Below are 19,914 nucleotides of genomic sequence, written 5' to 3'. Positions count from 1 at the left end.
ACTGATTGAGGCCAGGGATCAAACCCACATCCTCATGAACACCATGTCAGGTTCTTAACCCACTGAGCCACAATGTGAACACCAAAATTTTCAACATTTCTGAGCAAAGTCACAAGTTTTATTGACATAATTAAAATTAAACAATCTTTTGTATACTTCTGGAAACTATTTTGAATATTAGTAGTAGCTGAGTGAAAAAAAAAAAAAAACTCTAAAAGAGAAGCTCTGTAGGGGAAGCCAGTTAAGTATCAATCGAATATTAACAAATATTTAGCAGTGAAAATATGATGATGAACAAGCTAAATCTGGTGCCTGATGTTAGAACTTAGAGTGTGAAAGAAAAGGCAAATGAATGACAAAGTGCTATCTATGATGGGGAAAATAGAGGGCACTCCAGAAATACAAAGCAAGAACTCCTAACCTAATAAAGGGAGAAGATGGCAAGGAAAGCTTCCATAAGAAAATGGCTGAAGCCTTGAGGATAAGAATGTTTACGCCATGGGGAAAAAAAGGTACAAAAAATTAGGGAGAGGAAATAGCATGTGTAATTCAAAGGCTTATTTAGGACCAAGATTGAGAGACACTGGCTGAAGAGTAGAACCTGGTGGGTGGGAAGGATGGGAGTGGGGAGAGGTGATGAGTCAAAATATTGGAGAAGTCAACAAGGACCAACTCAGGACTCTAGGCCTTATTAGAAACTAGGTCATTAACCTGGGTCAATAGGGAGTTATTAAGGGTTTTAGTTAGTGACTAATGTTGATCAAATTTGCATTGTAGAAAGATGGCTTTGGTTTGGTTACCCAAACAAGAGCAAATTGTGGGGGAAGAAGGGATGGGAAAAGCAAGAGAGACTAAAGAGAGACTTGTGATAACCCAGATGAAATGATCATGGTCCTCACAGAGTACTGAGAGGAAATGAAAAGAAGATGAATCCAATGGTGACTAAGTGGATGTGATGTGGAGAACAAAAGAGTTGAGGACTTCCAGGTTTCTATTCTGAGTAACCAGATGATACCGGGACCATTTCACTGAGTGAATGAGGACAGAAGGATTAGCTCTGCTGGGAAAGATAAGAAGGAGTTTTCAAGAGAGTATATTTGAGTTGCTTACACAATGAATAAGTCGAATTGTTCAATAGACCGTTGGACAATAAATAGCCTACATTTTCCTATTTCCTTTTCCTCTTCATTAAATCTCTTTAACCTTATAAAGACCACCATAAATTCCTGATTTTCTTCATGCTGCTAAAAGCAACTTTTGGTGTGACACATTTATTACTGATGGCAAAAGAGTCACTGCTTTTTCTAGATAAACTTCATGAGTAAGTGATGGGATGAGAGTGGGAGAGAAGGATGTGATGGGGTTCAGGACACACAACCTCCCAAAGTGGAACCTTGGCATACTGACTATTTTAAGTTGAAGGAGTTTGAGAAGACAGCAGAGGGGAGGTCAGAGGTCAGAGGGAGGACCTTCCTGGTTCTGTATTCCAAGTTTAAATAGTCAATATGCCAGGGTTCTTGGGTCATGTAAAACTTATACGAAATAAATTTGAGTGTTTTTCTCCTGTTAATTAATCTCTGTCAGTTTCCTTTCCAGCTAGAAAGACTAAGAGGGTTGAAGAAAAGATTTTCCTCCCCTAAAGGTGCTTGGGAGCTGATTTAAAAAAAAAGAAAGAAAAAAGGCTTACTTTAATGGAGAACACTATGGTACGTAAATGATATCTCAAGAAAGCTATTTTAAAATAAGTAATAATTTAATACTTTTAGCTAAATATTTGCTCTTGAACTTTCTATATATCTTTCAGAGTAGAATATCTTCATTCTTAAAATGGCTTTCATGATTTTAACAGACTGATGATAAGTTCAATTTCCAATTTCCATGTCAAAGAAACCATATGACAATATTTTATGGTTTTAAAAAGTAAATGGCAACACTGAAATATTTATAGGAATACCTAATCTACTGAGAATTCAAATAATAATTTTAAAAATACATTCAACCAAGAGAAAGGAAAACAAAAAACATTAATTTTTTAAATTTGATTTTTTTCTTTTTATGGCCACACCTGCAGCGTAAGAAAGTTCCTGGGCTAGGGGTTGAATCAGAGCTGCAATTGCTGGTTTATACCACAGCCACAGGAACATCAGATCCAATCTGCATCTGTGACCTATGCCACAGCTTTGTGGCAATGCCAGATCCTTAACCCACTGAGTGAGGCAAAGGGATTGAACCCTCATCTTCATGGACACTATGTTGGGTTCTTAACCTGGTGAGCCACGGGGAATACCAAAACATTTATTTTTGATTCAGTGACTTTAATGTTTATAATTAAAAAGAATTTTAATACTAGCTAAAGTTTATAGTTGGACATTTTATTAGAGGTTTCTTAATTTTATCAAAATGGGTACTTCAGGAGCTCCTGCTGTGGAACAATGGGCTCAGCAGTGTCTTGGGAGTGCTAGGACACAGGTGTGATAACTGGCCCGGTACACTGAGTTAAGGACCACCATTGCTGCAGCTGTGGGCTTAGGTCACGACTAAGGCTTAGATCTGATCACTGGTCTGGGAATTCCACATGCTGCAGGACAGCCAAAAAAAATCAATAAAATGAAAGAAAATAGGTACTTTAAATTTTTACTTTAAAAATTTATGAAATACTTAAAAGTAAAGAGTAGAACAATCAATATCATAATGCTTCATCTACATTTGGCAGTTCCTAAGATTTTGCTAAATTGGCTTTTTATACCCCCTTTTATTTTTCTTTGCTGTTCAGGAAAATTAAAATTAATATAAACATTTAAACTTATAATAAGAATTAAAACTGCCCAGGAGTTCCCATCTCAGCAGGTTAAGAACCCGACTAGTATCCATGAGAATGCGGGTTCAATCCCTGGCCTTGCTCAGTGGGTTAAAGATCCATTGCTGGGAGTTCCCGTCGTGGCGCAGTGGTTAACGAATCCGACTAGGAACCATGAGGTTGCGGGTTCGATCCCTGGCCTTGCTCAGTGGGTTAAGGACCAGGCGTTGCCGTGAGCTGTGGTGTAGGTTGCAGATGCGGCTCGGATCCTGCGTTGCTGTGGCTCTGGCGTAGGCTGGTGGCTACAGCTCCGATTCGACCCCTAGCCTGGGAACCTCCATATGCCGCTGGAGCGGCCCAAGAAATGGCAAAAAGACAAAAAAAAAAAAAAAAAAAAAAAAAAAAGATCCATTGCTGCCACAAGCTGTGGCATAGGTCATAGATGTGGCTCTGATCTGGTGTTGCTGTGGCTGTGGCATAGGCCAGCAGCTGCTGCTCTGATTAGACCCCTAACCTAGGAACTTCCATATGCCACAGATGCGGTCTTAAAAAGGGGGGAAAAAAGTTTCTCAGTATCTCTGTTCAAAAGAATGATAGAAACAGACAACGATGAAAGTATTAATTACTTATTAATAAAATAATTACCTATTAAATATCAGCATATAAGAAGTTTTAAAAACTTTTTAAAATAAAGAGAAGAAATTAATAAAAGATCTTACACCTTAAAAAAAAACAACCCTGTAACATAATTGAAAGGCTAAAATTGTAAGTGAGTAATGTTAAAAAGCTCCTTTCATTCTTTTTTTTAATCTTTTTAGGGCTGCACCTGGGGCATAAGGAAGTTCCTAGGCTAGGGGTAGAATCAGAACTGCTGATGCTGGCCTATGCCATAGCCACAGCAATGCTGGATTCGAGCACATCTATTACCTATGCCACAGCCTGTGGCAATGCTGGATCCTTAACCCACTGAGCTAGGCCCCCATCATCATGGATACTAGTCAGGTTCTTAACCGGCTCAGTTACAATGGGAACTCCTGGAATCACTAATTTTATTTTTATCATTAGCTTTTTAAAGAAAAGGAGTTTGGTGAATTTCTGGCTAAAAAAAGGAAAAAAAAATGGATACCATAAAATTTATTTGATGAAGTCACAACACAACAGCAAAAAAAAAGAAAGAAAAAAGGGAAAGAAGTTTCTAAGTATTACTATTGTGTTTTCAGATTGAAATAATCCTGGTTAATTGTAAAAAGTTTTTAGAATTCCTGCTAATTGGATTAAATCTGTGTACTATTTTTGTATTGGGAATATTTTAAGCCCAAGCATGTCATCTAGGTGAGGAAAAAGATGAAAGACAATTTAAGAACAAGTAAGCAATTTTTAAAAAGTCAATGCAACAGATTTTTAAATATGCCCAATATTCAAACTGTATTTTAAATAGGATCCAGCTATTTCTATCTTTAAATTTATCAAGATTTTTTCCTAACATTAGCAGCTCTCTTGCCTACCTTAGAATCTAAATTGTATGTAGCCCTTCACTATTTTCCCTCCTAATGTTACAAACAGCAAAGCATAACAAATACTGAAGAAGAGCTATAAAAATGCAAGAACTTATAGTAATGGTGGTGGAGTGAAGAAGTCTTGAGAACCCTCTGAAGATAACAATTATTCAGTCTGAATAAAGTTCTAAAAATATTTATAGGCACTGGAAAACATCTAAAAGGAAGCATAAGCCAGAAGCACCATTGCTCTTGAACAACAGCAACTAAAAAGTGTTCACTTGTGAGATAAGGGCTTCCCATGCTGACAGTGAAGATGAACAAGAGGAAAAGAGTAGCTATAGGGTGGAGATGAAAGACAGCAGAGTTTTAAGAGGAAACTGAAGGGGGAAATCTGGAAGTGAATGAACTGCAGAAGGGTTGGGACACAAAATCTGAGAATAAACTCTATCCAAATAAATACCTGGCTGACTGCATCACAAGACTTGAAGGAGCCTGGCAAAAAAGTAGGCAGAGACCAAAGAAGAATCTACTCTTGAAAGAGAGTATAATGGATGAGTTCTGCTTTTCTTAAACTGACTTTATTTCCCAACTCTACACAGCTCAGACAGCAGAAAACTGAAGGATTACTGGTTTAATGTGCCAGGGGATAGAGCCTGAGGCTGGCAGAATGGCTGGAACTTAAGAGGGAATCTCTAGCTGTAAGGAAACCACAAGGACTGGGCCCCCCAAATCTGAACTCTATCTCTGCCCAGTCTGACTGTCAAGTCATACATGTGTAGGGAAGATATAGAAGGCAAGCTAAAAAGTCAACATAAGGAAGTCCTAAAAAATAAACAGATATCAGCTGCTGCACAACACAGAAGAGACAAATTTGCAGTTGAGTCCAAAAAAGTTAACTGCCTATGAGAGTAAAACCCAAAAAACCAAAAGAAAACAAAAACAGTCTCCCCAAAAGAACCCCCCAAATCCTCAACAGAATCCAGCATTGTTAACTAGCAAAATCAAAAACAAAACAGGAAAATGTGACCCATATTCAAGGAAAAGATGGATTTAATAGAAACTGATTCCAAGTGGCCCAGATACTAGATTTAGGAAAGACTTCAAAGTAGGCTTTGTGATCATATTCAAAGAATTAAAGGAAAACATGGTCTTACTGAGTGGATAGACAGGGAATCTTTAGAAACAATAAAACCAAATCCAAATGGAAACTCTAGAGTGAGTATAATAACTAACAATTCTATTGACATAGTAATAGAAATTACCAATCTGTATAACAAAGAAAAAAAAAGATTTAAGAAAAATGAAGTCTCAGAGATTTGTGCAACAACATAAAATAGTTCTATTTCCATATAACTGAAGTTCCAGTAAGAGAGGAAATGAGAGGAAAATGGCAGGAAACACAATAATGTAAAAGCAAGTTAAAACATGAAAGACGAAGAGTTCCCTTTGTGGCTCAGCAGTAATGAACATTACTAGTATCCATGAAGTTGTGGGTTTGATCCCTGGCTCTGCTCAGTGGGTTAAGGATCTAGTGTTGCCCTAAGCTATGATATAGAGGTTGCAGATACAATGTGGATCTCACATTGCTGTGACTGTGGTGTATGCCAGCAGATGCAGCTCTGATTGGACCCCTAGTCTGGGAACTTCCACATGCCATGGGTGCAAGCACTAAAAAAAATTAAAAAAAAAAAAACAAAAAACCTGAAAGGTGAAAGGAGTTTGTTATTTTAAATAGGAAATTAACCCTAAAAATGTTAGGATAATCTCATCTATGATATAAAATACCTTTCAAAACCATCTCTCTGTTTTTATCAGAGAGAAAAATCACCAAAACTGTAAGTATCTTTCTTGGCAGTTCAGTTGATTTAAAATTTTAAAATTAGAGTAATACAATAGTTAGCTATTTTTCTATAATGGCTCCTGAGTTACACTATTCTATGTTTAACTTCAGACATTCAACATCTGTGGTCAGATACAATACTGTTTAGCTTACAGCTCTGAGCCCATGGTTTCTGGAAAAGAATTTCTAAATTTAGAAAGCTAGTTCAAAGGAATGGAAGCTAGACAGACCTCTGCTAGGTTTATTTTTAATGATTCTCAGAGAGAAGTTGTTTGCTAATCCTCTTATTGGTGGTATTAAGACATCAGCTCATAGGCAGTATAAAGAAATGGTCTGAAGCATACATACAGCAATTACATCAAATGCAGAACATGAAAAAAAGTACATAAAAAATTGTCTAGAATAGATGATGCTTGATACTGTCCAATTCCCAAACTGGAAAAGCAGCAAACCAAAGCCATTAACAAAGGCATACAAGATATTAGTTGTGGTGGTCTACAGAGTGTACTTCTTTACCAAGAGCTTCTGGTACACTATATGAAGTCCACTAATGTGTGTTTAAGGCAAATGATGTAGTGCAATCCATATTTGCCCTTTCTGATTTGTTTTACATAGCACTAAAAATCAAAAACAAACAAAAAAAAACTACTCTGAGAGAAAAAATATCTCCTATTTTTAACATTTCTCATTTCTTGATCCTTCCTTTTTCCATTCATTGCACCTTTCAGTTCTAAGTTCTATCTGTAATCCTTTCCCACAATTCCTGTACTTAAGCATTTAGGACCAAAATTTTTTTAATATTTATGATATTAAGGGGAAAAGTTAAGGACTATTTTTCAAGTCAGTTAGTACATAGACTAGGCACATTAGAAAATTTAATGTTAAATTTTAACATACTATATTAAGTGTCTAAACCATGTCAGTATTCGTTAAAGTCTTTAGTGTTTTTATTTTCTAAAGTAAAGCTTATAATCGAGGTAAACACCACAATGTTACAATGAATTAACATCAACTACAAAATTTACTATTCCATTGGCTCTTAATTTAGTCTTATCTAAAAACACAGGATTGTTGTGATGTGTTAAAATTAAACCTCAACATGTTTCTCTCACTTTCCTACTCTTGTACTTTTCAATAGCAATGAAACCTAAGAAAGGTACAGAGGTTTTAAATGTAAAAATTTTCTACTATCTTTTAAGAGAAAGCTTACATGATAACCCCAACCTCAGTTATGTACATTTAGTCTCATTAAGATGATTATTATTAATTTTATCTCTGCTTATAATCTATGTATTTGAAAAATACTACAATTCTTGGCTTTTCACTAGATTTTTGTTGGACTAAAATCAAAATTAATTAATTAATTAATTTATTTATTTATTTATATTTTTGTTTTTTAGGGCCGCTTCCCGTGGCATATGGAGGTTCCCAGGCTAGGGGTCCAATCGGAGCTGTAGCTGCTGGCCTACGCCAGAGCCACAGCAACTCAGGATCCGAGCCTCGTCTTCAACCTACACCACAGCTCACGGCAATGCCGGATCCTTAACCCACTGAGCAAGGCCAGGGATCGAACCCACAACCTCATGGTTCCTAGTTGGATTTGTTAACCACAATGAGAACTTCAAAAAAAAAAAAATACTTTTATAGGTTTAAGAAAGCTAATATATTATACACTGGAGAATCAGAAAACAAAAATGAACATAACTTTTATAGTATACCAAAAGCTAACTGTAATGGGTTGAACTGGGTTCCCCTCAAAGTCTTAATCCGTGGTACCTATGAACATGATCTTATTTGAAAACTGGGTCTTGGCAGATATATTCAAGTTGAGATGAGGTCAGACTGGATTAGGCTAGGCCCTACATCCATCAACTTGGTATTTTATGAGAAAGGAAAGAGAGATTTGGATGCAGAGGTAACAGAGAAGAATGTGAAAATGTGAAGAAAGTGATGTGAAGAGGGAAAAAAAGGCTGACGTGAAGGCAAAGATCAAAGTGAAGGTATCTATATACCAAGAATTTCTGTGATACACCAGAAGCTAAGAAAAGGCAGGAAGGATTCTTCCCTGTGTTGCCTTGCCCACATCCTAATTTCAGACTTATCTCTGGAACTGTGAAAGAATAAATTTCTGCTGCTGTTTTCAAGGGACTCAGTCTGTGGTGCTTTGTTCTAGGAGACCTAGGATATTAATATAACTAATGCACAAATAACAATACATATTTAAACCTGGTTTCTTTAATTGAAGGAGACTTATGTTTCTCTAAGGTTATATAGACTGGAAAGGGAATAAGTAATTCTTTCGGGAAGTGACTAGTTCATAATCATCCTGGATGATTTTTTTCTAACATTTGTCTGAGTATACCTTAAGGGGATAAAATACCTAAACTCAAAGAAAAAGTTTACATTTTTGTTGAATTAACAATGGTACTGATTTGCTAACTATCAAAATAATAGTCAACATATTTATTTAGCCCCAAAAAACTTGATATATTTAATAAAGCAAATTAAACTTTACACAGAAAATCACATTACTGGAACAATGAGGTTTTCAAAAGAATACAAAGGAAGTTTTTTTTGTTTGTACTTCATAAAAATGAACTTTAATATGAAAAAAGTAATCAAAAGTTCCAAAGACTTGAAAAAAAGAGTAGTTTTCCCCCAGTTTCAGTAGCATTAAATTCTTATACTTTTATTTTATTTTATTTATTTTTTTTTTTGTCTTTTTGCTACTTCTTTGGGCCGCTCCCACAGCGTATGGAGGTTCCCAGGCTAGGGGTCCAATCGGAGCTGTAGCCCCCCTGGGCTACACCACAGCCATAGCAACGTGGGATCCGAGCCGCGTCTGCAACCTACACCACAGCTCACGGCAGGGACCGAACCCGCAACCTCATGGTTCCTAGTCGGATTCGTTAACCACTGCGCCACAACGGGAACGCCTCTTATACTTTTAATAATTAACTCATTTTCTGATTTTGTAAAGTTTAAGGCATTCTGATTTTCCAAAGTATATGTAATTATATAATATTTACAGTTAAAACTATTCCTCAAATATAAGGCATGTATAGAAATTCTAAGGAAAACTTACTATATTTTTGCTATCCATTTTTTTAATTCTTTTTTTTTGGGGGGGGGCCTTTTTAGGGCCTCATCCACATAGCATATGGAGGTTCCCAGGCTAGGAGTCCATTTGGAGCTGTAGCTGCCAGCTTCCACCACACTCACAGCAATGCAGGATCTGAGTCATGTCTGTGACCTACACCTCATCTCACAGCAATGCCTGATCCTTAACCCACTGAGCGAGGCCAGGGATTGAACTTGTGTCCTCATGGATACTAGTCAGGCTCATTAACCACCAAGCCATGACGGGAACTCCAATTTTGCTATCCATTTTTAAACAAGCATTTATTAAATGTCTAAGTGCCAAACACTACTAGGCATGAGAATTCAAAGATACATGGGACTCAGTCTAGTGACAAGGTAGCATGTAGAAATGCAACAGGGTTCTATAAAGAGGCATGAGAAGAATAGAAGAGCTTAGTCAAAGGATTAGCCTAGGGAACCAAGGAAAACTTGACAGAGAACATGTGAACAAACTATTTGCCAAATAGGAATTTCTCAGATGAAAGGGGAAGGTAGAAGAGAAATTCCAGGGAAACAGAAAAAACAAAACAAAAAGATAAAGAATTCTGAACATATCTGACATATCTAGGGCTGCTAAGAAATTTTTTATGCCTAAAGCACAGTTAAGTAACATCAAATATTGAGAGACAAGGCTGGAGAGATGCTAAAGAATTCAGACTTTGTGTCCCAGTTCATAGGAAACCAACTGTACTTTTCAAACTGGGAGTTCCATGAGATACAAAGTCTATAGAGGAAACTGCTACAGTAATTTAAGCAAGATATGCTAAGGGTCTGGACAAAGGCAACGTCAGGAGAATCAGAGAAAAAACTGGATTCCAGAATCATTTCTGGAGTCAAATCATGATGCTCTGCTAATAAGAGAGAGAGAGAGAAGAATCAAAGATAGGTTGGAGGCTTCTGGCGAACGGATTTGAGCTGATCAACAAAGAAATGGAATACAGGGGGAAAAAAAGTACATATTTGGGCACGCAGGAGAAAGGGGGATGGTAGTGAAGGATAAGAGGAGTAAAATGCTAGTTTAAGAAAGCTGCAAGACAAGAAGAAAAGTCTCTAGTAATGATAATACTCAGTATTTACATTCTCTACTGTATATGAAGTACTTTTACATACATTCTCTTGGTTGACAGAATAACCAAGTGTGATAAGCATTTCCTAGAAAAGAAAACCAGAGCTCAAAAGCTGAAGTGACTTCTAGGCCACTCAGCAAGTAGACTACCAGGCTGGAATCAAAGAAGAAACTTGAGACTCCTAGCTAGTCAAGTGAACTTTCAAAAGCTGCTCCACACCAGAGATAAATTATGGCTCGTTTCCAATTGTCACTGATGTCTTAGCATTTTGCTCCTTCCCATTGCCCTGATTTTATTTAATCACAATTGAGTCCAAAATCACTAATTTCACATTGGCACCTGAAGTAATTTAGTGAGAATCATGTTGTTGGAAAAGATCTTAGACTCTTAAGAGTTAGAAGGGCTTTTGGTTCATCTGATGGATGAATTCTCTGATAGTTTCCTAAAGTAACCTTCAGAAATATATTATCTTTTTAAAGGATTCCATGGTCTAATTAATTTGGAAATTAAACTGCTTTAGTGCACAATTCCATAAAGCCTTTAATATTCTAATGTACACTGAAAACTTCTTGAAGTATAATTAAGGACACAGTGTTTCTCAAATATATTTGACCACTGAATTTTCCCCAAAACTTTTAATTAGAGTATCTCATGGGACTAGCATTCCATAGAATATACTTTGAAAATACTGCTCAATGAAACTACTTAAGCAACATACCAACACAAATTAAATACAATAAACACTAATAGTACATTAGTGCCAAGGGAATGAAAAATACAAAGAAATACTGCTAATTTTGCAATGAAATTTAGGCAGTAATATTAACTAGGAATACACATGCTTACCAGTGGAAATCTTTTAAATTTATGTTTGATACACTATAAAATAAAATTTCTAAAACCGTAACTTACAATTTAAAGAAATTTAATTGTTTATACTTGAGGTAGTAAATAATTTTTCTTATATTATTGAAATGGTTAGGTTTTACAGCCTTCTGAACCTCATCAAAGCTATCTGTTCCTTATTAGTTAATGGGTATTTCAAGGTATCATATGGTCTTTAATCCTTCAGAATTTCATTCCAGTTTCAGATTTAAAATCCCATTATACCATTATGAAGGAGTCTATATAATAAACTTTTTTTTTTTTTTTTTTTTTTTTTTTTTTGCTTTTTAGGGCTGCATTCACAGCATATGGAGGTTCCTAGGCTAGGGGTTGAATTGGAGCTGTAGCTGCCAGCCTACACCACAGCAACAGCAACTTGGGATCTAAGCGGCACCTGTGACCTACACCACAGCTCACAGAAACACCAGACCCCCAACGCACTGAACATGGGCTGCATCCTCATGGATACTAGTCAGATTTGTTTCCGTTGTGTCACAATGGGAACTTCTATATAATGAACTTGTTTGCAAATGTCCCCTTCTGAGATTATGGTCTGTCGTAATGAATTCTTTATAAAGAATGATTTTACACACAAATGCTTCCTCTTGATTATTCTCTTAAAATAATTATCCTATATTACCAAAGACCATAAATGGTATTCTGATTGCAGCCTAGAACAGAGAGCTAAGAGCTCTGCAATTCTGCCTGGTGAGTAACTTCCTTAGTCTTCCTAATTCAAACACTCCTACTTGAAAACCTAACAGAACTGCAAATTATTACAACGTAGAGAAACCTGGGAAAATGGAAGGAAAATATAAGGATGAGAGTTTCTCCAATTTACTAAATTCAGAGGTTTTCTATTCATTCACTGATTCATTATAGAGTCCATTTCACCATGTACTCTTGCAAACTATAAATCTGATTTCTAGTAATAATTTCCATAACAAACTCATGGTATTAAAGTTTTTAATAAAAATTCTTTTAAAAGCTAAAGAAATAATAGTGTTAATGCATATCTTATTTTGTCTTTATGGTGCTAGTTCATCAAAGTTAAACAGACTATCTTTATGATGTCATCCATTATTTAACATATTTGAAAAAAATTTGGTGTTTTTTAGGATACATTATCCATAATCCAAAGTAGACAGCATAAGTATACATAAGATATTTATAAGTAAATCATGTTGAGCTACACTATTGAACTATAATTTATAAAGACAAAGGTTCTTTTTTTCCTTAATTTCAGTGCATAATAGGAAAAGGGGAAAAAAGCAAAACCCTTTCTTTTTGGTAAGTGCTTTTAATTTTTTTTTTTTTTTTTTTTTGGTCTTTTTTCTATTTCTTGGGCTGCTCCCGCGGCATATGGAGGTTCCCAGCCTAGGGGTCGAATCAGAGCCGTAGCCACCGGCCTACGCCAGAACCACAGCAACTTGGGATCCGAGCCGCGTCTGCAACCTACACCACAGCTCACGGCAATGCCGGATCGTCAACCCACTGAGCAAGGGCAGGGACCAAACCCGCAACCTCATGGTTCCTAGTCAGATTCGTTAACCACTGCGCCACGATGGGAACTCCGCTTTTAACTTTTTAAAATTTTTTTTAAATTTTATTTTTTTTTGGCTGCTCCCATGGTATGTGGAAGTTCCCAGGCCAAGGATTAAACACATACCACAACCCTGGACCAAGCCACAGCAGTGACAATGCTGGATCCTTAACCTGCTAGGCCACCAAGTAATTCCTGGTTAGTTCTTTTTTTTTTTTTTTGGTCTTTTTAGGGCCACACCCTCGGCATATGTAGGTTTCCAGGCAAGGGGTCCAATTGGAGCTGTAGCCGCAGCCTACGCCAGAGCCACAGCAGCGCAGGATCTGAGCCACGCCTGCAACCTATACCACATCTCAACGGCAACACAGGATCCTTAACCCACTGAGCGAGGCCAGGAGACGAACCCACAACCTCATGGTTCCTAGTCAGATTCGCTCACCACTGCACCATGATGGGAACTCCATGCTTTTTTTTTTTTAGGGCTGTACCTGTGGCATATGGAAGTTCCGAGGCTAGGGCTCAAATTGGAGCTACAGCTGCTGACATACACCACAGCAACGCAGGATCCAAGGCACATCTGCGACCTATACCACAACTCACAGCAACATTGAATCCTTAACCCATTGAGCGAAACTGGGGATCAAACCTGCATTCTCATGGATACTAGTCAGGTTCATTACTGCTAAGCTACAACAGGAACTCTTGGTAAGTGCTTTTTAAATTGAGTACTTTGAACTGTATACAAATGGGAAATTTCTAAAGTAATAAAAAGCAGTTATGCAAAAAAAAAAAAAAAAAAAAAAAGGAGTTCCCGTCACGGCATAGCAGAAATGAATCCGTCTAGGAACCATGAGGTTGCAAGTTCGATCCCTGGCTTTGCTCAGTGGGTTAAGGATCTGGCATTGCTGTGAGCTGTGGTGTAGGTCACAGACGCGGCTTGGATCCTGCATTGCTGTGGCTGTGGTGTAGGCTGGCAGCTGTAGCTCTGATTTGACCCCTAACCTGGGAACCTCGATAAGCCATGAGTGTGGCCCTTAAAAAAAAAAAAAAAAAAAAAAGCAGTTATACAGAGACAGTTGCAAACCAGAGTTACAAAAATTAGGTGATTAACCTTTCCCATTACTTTGCCCTTATTCCCCACATGTGGTCCCTCTTCTAAGTCCCTGAATCCGATGAGGTCCCCAAATGGAGACTGAATGCATAAATCCAAGGTTGTTTTCAAACAGTCGATCACATAAACAAAAAGTAAGGACATAAGATAAAAAAATAACTGATGATTACTTTAAAAGTCACTACTAAAACTGGAGAAAATATGCCACTCTTTTGCAGATTCACATTTGCTTTTTAATTAAAAAAAGAAAATAGATACAGAAATATTCATGAGCACTCATAATAATTCACAAATGAACTGGTAAAAAACTTCATCACATTAAACTATTTAAGTAGCAGTGAGAGTTTTCTTACCTTCAAAAGTTCGAAGTAATGTAGACAGTGGTAAACAGGAGCTAGAAGCAGCCGGGGTAAAACATACTGAACAGCTTCTTTGAAACCTTCGCCTATTGACTAGAAAACAAAGTGATTTAATTTTTAAGTTTACTTTTCAGATATCATATATCTCCATCTAAAAATTACTATACCTGTAAATAAAGTGCCGCTCCAGGCTTTGATAACTGACTAAGGAAATGATCATGAAAACCAGGTCGTAAAATATCTCGAGCATATGATTCATATGGGTCAAATGCCAGTTCCTTAGAAAATAAAGAAGGTAAAACATAAATAATCTTTCTCCAAGGTAAAGTATTTAAATAACCTCCCATGGTAAACACAGAAAAATTAAATTATGGGCACATCTATGCCTGCACAATTATATATTTATGTAAGGTCTCTAAACAAAATAAATGGCTATTAAGTTTAATAAAAATAAACAATATTCTCAAGTGAGAGGCTAAATCAATTCTTTCTGGTGAGTAATGCGACTGTTATGTTATTACACCTCTCATGAAAGAATTTCAGTAAAGTATTATCAATTAACATGGTCATAGAATGGGGGAACCTTCTGAAAAACAAAGTTTAGCCTGAATAATAAAGAACGCAGATATCTATAACCAGGTAAAATATAAACACTTGGAATACTGGTGCCGGCCATTCATAGTCTCATGGTTATTTTTTAGTGATAGACTGAATTTCATATTCATCTAAAACTTACTCTTTCCATGAAACAAACAATTTAATGCAAACTGTCAAAAAATTTTTACCATCATCAATCATTAACAAATTTAATGGTTATAATCTACTGGTTTTCAAGATTCCTGAGGAAAAAGAGAGTAGGTGTCATGATTTTAACAAGATTTTATCAGGAGGTAGGATCTCTACTCTCTTCCATCCTTTGCCCTATTCCAGGTAATAATTAAAAAACAAAAAAACCTCAAAACTATTATGAAAATGGTGTTCGAGATTCTAACAAGAGTTCATTTCTACGAAGGGTAATTCGAGAAAGAGGAAGAGGACATCTAGTGGAGGACAGAAGAAGATGGATTTAAAAGTGAATGACGGAATTGATGTTTATTTTTAAATTACCGTTGTTGTTTCTGATTGCTTTTTTAAGGAAAGACTGAGTAACAGAAACACAAAATCGTAAATCAAAGACTTGAATTCTGTTCTTTGTAAAATGAAATATGGGATATGAAGTTACAAGTCACCCTAAATCCCTGAACCATTTCAATTCCTTCAAATGTTTTCTCAACTGAAAATTTCTATAATAATATATCAATGGAAATTGCAGTACATTGTAGATTTTACAGGGATGGATAGTAGGTTTTCAACAACAATAGGAGGGAGTCAGGAATAGAGTGGACTGGAGAGAAAAGGAGTAAAAATGTGATTAGACGCTTATATTTTAAGTCTCTTGAATTCTTAAACTTATCATACAGAGTAGATGTTTGCCTTCCTCCCTTTCCAAACTCTATTACAGAATTTTTATGACAATTATATACATAAAGTCAAGGCTACACAGTGTAACTCTAAAGCTTAACTTTAGAGTCATAGAGAACCAGGTTCCACTTCTGATGGAACTACTTATTAACTTTGTGATCTTTTACAAACTATTTAGTCTTAGCCAAGTTTCCTCACTGGAAAATGCGGATAATACCTACTTCAAGGAGATGTTTTTAGAAAATGAGCTATCATATGTAAACTTCTTATAATAGTATATACACATAGTAAACACTGAATAAATGGTATCTAGTATTATCATTCTAAAATAGCTAATTTCAAGACAGAAAAAGTGACAAGTAACTGGGAATCCAAACTTTCATAGTTTTTATTCTTGAGGATAAATTTGTAGAAGGGCAAGCATTCTAAAAACTCATGTATAAGTTAATAGGTGATAGTATGACCACCTAACTAGTTAAATGCAATACTTATAATATGCATTAAAAATTATCAATAAATCTATCACAATTGTGTATTAACAATTTAAAAATACACACTATTCTAAACATAGGAAAGTACAGAGGACAGCATATCTATATTCACCATCTAGCTCAAAAAAGCTCAACATTTTATAATACTTCAGCTTTTTTAAAAGGAATAAAACAACACAGATATTTAATCCTCCTAGGCTGCCTTTCAGAAGATAATTCTGCTCCTGCTTATCTCCAGGGGAAATCACTGTTCTGAATGTGATTTTTATAATTTCCAAGTATGTGTTTATATCATAATTATAAATGTATCAAAAGACAAAGCAATGGTCTCAAATTCGACATAAATGTCATAATGTAAACATACACCAACAGTGTATTCTTCTGCAATTTGGTTTTTACAAAGTTATTTAATACCAGCATTTTTAGCAACATGAATGGACCTAGAAATTATCATGCTAAGTGAAGTCAGCCATACAACGAGACACCAATATCAAATGCTTTCACTGACATGTGGAATCTGAAAAAAGAACATACTGAACTTCTTTGCAGAACAGATGATGACTCACAGATATTGAAAAACTTATGATCTCTGGAGGAGACAATTTGGGGGGTGGGGGGATGTACTTGGGTTATGGGATGGAAATCCTGTGAAACTGCATTGTTATGATCATTATACAACTACAGATGTGATAAATTCTGGTTTTTTTATCACATAAAAAAACAAAAAGTTATTTTAAAGATTTATCCAATTTGATTCATATAGTTCCTTACAGTTTATTTATTTCAAACTCTATGTAATATTCTACTATATAAATATATCTTTGTTTAGGCAAAAGATAATTTAGGTTCATAGGCAATTGTAAGAAGTAACATGGAAAGATTCTGTATGCACACTACCCAATTCCCCCGAGTGGTAACTTCTTGCAATAGTACAATACAGTGCAATATCACAACCCAGCCATTCACCACAAGTATCTCTCTTGTTGCCCTTTTATAGCCACAACTTCCTCCCTCCCATCACAGCCACCTCTTTAACACCCAGCAACCACTAATGTGTTCTGCATCTCAATAGTTTTTCATTTCATGAAAATCATATAAAAGGAATTATACAGTATGCAGCCTTTTGGAATTGCTAGATCATATGGTAATTCCTTAATTTTTTAAGGAACTGTCAAATTGTTTTCTACAGCAATTGTACCATTTTACATTCCCACCAGCAAAGTATGAAAGTAACAATTTCTCCACATCCTCATCAACACTTGCTATCCCCCCGTTCCCCCCATTTTTCTAAATTCTAGCCATCTTAGTGAGTGTGAAGTGTTATTTTATAATGGTTTTGATTTGCATTTCACTTATGACTAAAGATTCTAAGCATCTTTTCATGTGCTTTTGGCCATCTGGAGACTTTTTTGGAGAATTTCTATTCAAATTCTTTGCCCATTTTAAAACTGGGGTGTTTGCCTTTTTGTAAGAGTTCTTTATATACACTGAATATATCGGTGTGTATCAGATATTATTGGATAGATGACCACAAGTATTTTCTCCTGTTCTATATGCTGTCTTTTTACTTTTATGTCCTTTGAAGCACCAAAGTTTTAAATTTTAAGTCTAAATTAGTATTTTTTTCTTTTGTAACTCATGCTATTGGCGTCATATCTAAGAATCCTTTACAAAGCCAAGGTCTATGAGTTTGCTAATTTTAGCTCTTACATAAGGTCTCTGATCCATTTTGAGTTTATGTTTATATGGCATTAGGTAAGGGGTTCTTTCTTTTGTGCTTCTCATAACTTCATGGGTTTTTTTGTGAATATGTTTTAAAGTTTTAATATCTTCTTTTATGATTTACACTATGTGTTCTTTTTTTTCTGTGTTTTTTAAGAAAACCTTCTTACTTCAAGTGATACATATGTTCTGTATTTTCTTCTGAATTTCTAAAGTTTTGCTTTACATTTTTAGATTTAAGCTATTGAGAAATTTTGTGTATGGTGTGAGCTAAGTTTCCATATGGACAACCAATTTTGACCCAGCATCATTTATTAGTTTGTTCTTTCTCTATAGATTAAAATGTAATCTCTGTCACATATCACGTGTATATGCACATTTTTTTTCAGAGCACTCTATTCTGTTCCACTAATTGTCAATACTACTCTCTTATTTACTCTGGTTTTGTAATACGTCTTAAAATCTAGTAGGACAAGTGCTCTCGACTTGTTATTCCTCAAAATTGTTTTTTTTTTCTTTTTCCATTATGGTTTATTAAAGGATATTGAATATAGTTCTCGATGCTATTGGGCCTTGTTGTCTCAAAATTATTATTTTTATCCCTTCACTCTTCCAAGTGAATTTTAGGATCAGCTATGTACTGGATTTACAGATTATTTGAGGACAGTGGCATCAATACAATACTGAGTCTTTCCATCCATGAAAATGGAATGTATTTCCATTTAGGAATCTAATTATTTTACGATTTTCTTAACAAATGTTTTGCACATGTTTATTAGGGTTATTTCTGAATACCTTTCAGTTTTGTTTCTACAGAGAATGGAGATTTTCTCCTTTAATATTATACATTCAATGGGTTGGAACTGAGCATAGTAATGCTATCAATTGTTATTATTATTACTATCGTCTTTTGTCTTTTTAGGGCCGCACCTGCGGCATATGGAGGTTCCCAGACTAGGGGTCAAACTGGGGCTGTAGCTGCCAGCCTATGCCACAGCCACAGCAATGCAGGATCTGAGCTGTCTGCAACCTACACCACAGCTCATGGCAACGCCGGATCTTTAACCCACTGAGCAAGGCCAGGGATCAAACCCACAACCTCATGGTTCCTAGTCAGATTTGTTTCTGCTGCACCATAATGGGAACTCCCCATTATTGCTTTTTGACTCTTCCTCTGGCATGTAGAAGTTCCCAGGCCAAGGATCAAATCTGAGTCAAGAAGTAAACCCAAGCCACAGCAGTGACAACACCAAATCCTTAACCACTAAGCCACCAGGGAACTCAAAATGCCACCAATTTTTATCTGTTCCATCTTTTATCTGGCGACTATACTAAACTTGCCTAACAAGTTCCAATACTGTATAAATTTTCTTAGATTGCTATATAGACACCATGTTGACTACAAATAGGACAGTTTTGTCTCTCCTATTCTGTTTTTTGACTAGTACCTCTATTAGAGTGCTAAATTAGTAGTCCTAATGGCATTCTCCTACAGCTTAGTCATTAAGTACAGCTTTTATAGCTTTTGATAGACATCCTTTAAGAGATCAAGAAAAGTCCTATCTACTTCTACTTTGCTCAAAAAAAATTCCTGAAAGGATGTTTAACTTTATGTTTTTTATTTGTTGAGATTTTAATGTTAATGTGAAATATTACATTAACTTTCTTAAAATTTTTAACTGCTTAAGAGAAAACTTCCTAAGATATATCATACTAGTTACAGTGTTATACTGTATTATAAACTGGTGAATGAACTTTGCCATTTTTGTCAATATGTGAGGGTTGTTCATATTTTTTCTTGTATTACTCTTATCCAGTTTTGATAATATTACATAATCCTGATAAACTGAGTTCCTTTTTGTGTCCCTATTTTTAAAAAATTAGAGTTGATTTACAATGTTCTGTCAATTTCTGCTATATAGCAGTGACCCAGTCATACATACATATATATATATATCTTTTTTGCATATTATCTTCCATCACATTCTATCACAAGTA

The 19,914-nt window shown here is 35.8% G+C and overlaps 1 protein-coding gene across 5 annotated transcripts in view; it reads right to left on the bottom strand.

Moving 5' to 3' along the window:
- The window catches only part of SOS1 (SOS Ras/Rac guanine nucleotide exchange factor 1), a 156,490-nt gene that overhangs the window by 48,745 nt on the left and 87,831 nt on the right, over nt 1-19,914 (bottom strand). For 4 of the 5 annotated variants that reach the window (XM_021087586.1, XM_021087587.1, XM_021087589.1 and 1 more), the window contains exons 7-8: nt 14,410-14,520; nt 14,237-14,335 (exon numbers count right to left, since the gene is read on the bottom strand). In XM_021087586.1, the coding sequence (XP_020943245.1) occupies nt 14,237-14,335; nt 14,410-14,520 (210 nt within the window). The remainder of the gene's footprint in view (nt 1-14,236; nt 14,336-14,409; nt 14,521-19,914) is intronic. The other variant, XM_021087588.1, reaches the window with a different exon arrangement.

This window comes from Sus scrofa, chromosome 3 (genome assembly GCF_000003025.6).
Source record: "Sus scrofa isolate TJ Tabasco breed Duroc chromosome 3, Sscrofa11.1, whole genome shotgun sequence".
Lineage (NCBI taxonomy): Eukaryota > Metazoa > Chordata > Mammalia > Artiodactyla > Suidae > Sus > Sus scrofa.
This window is presented reverse-complemented; position numbering and strand designations above follow the sequence as displayed.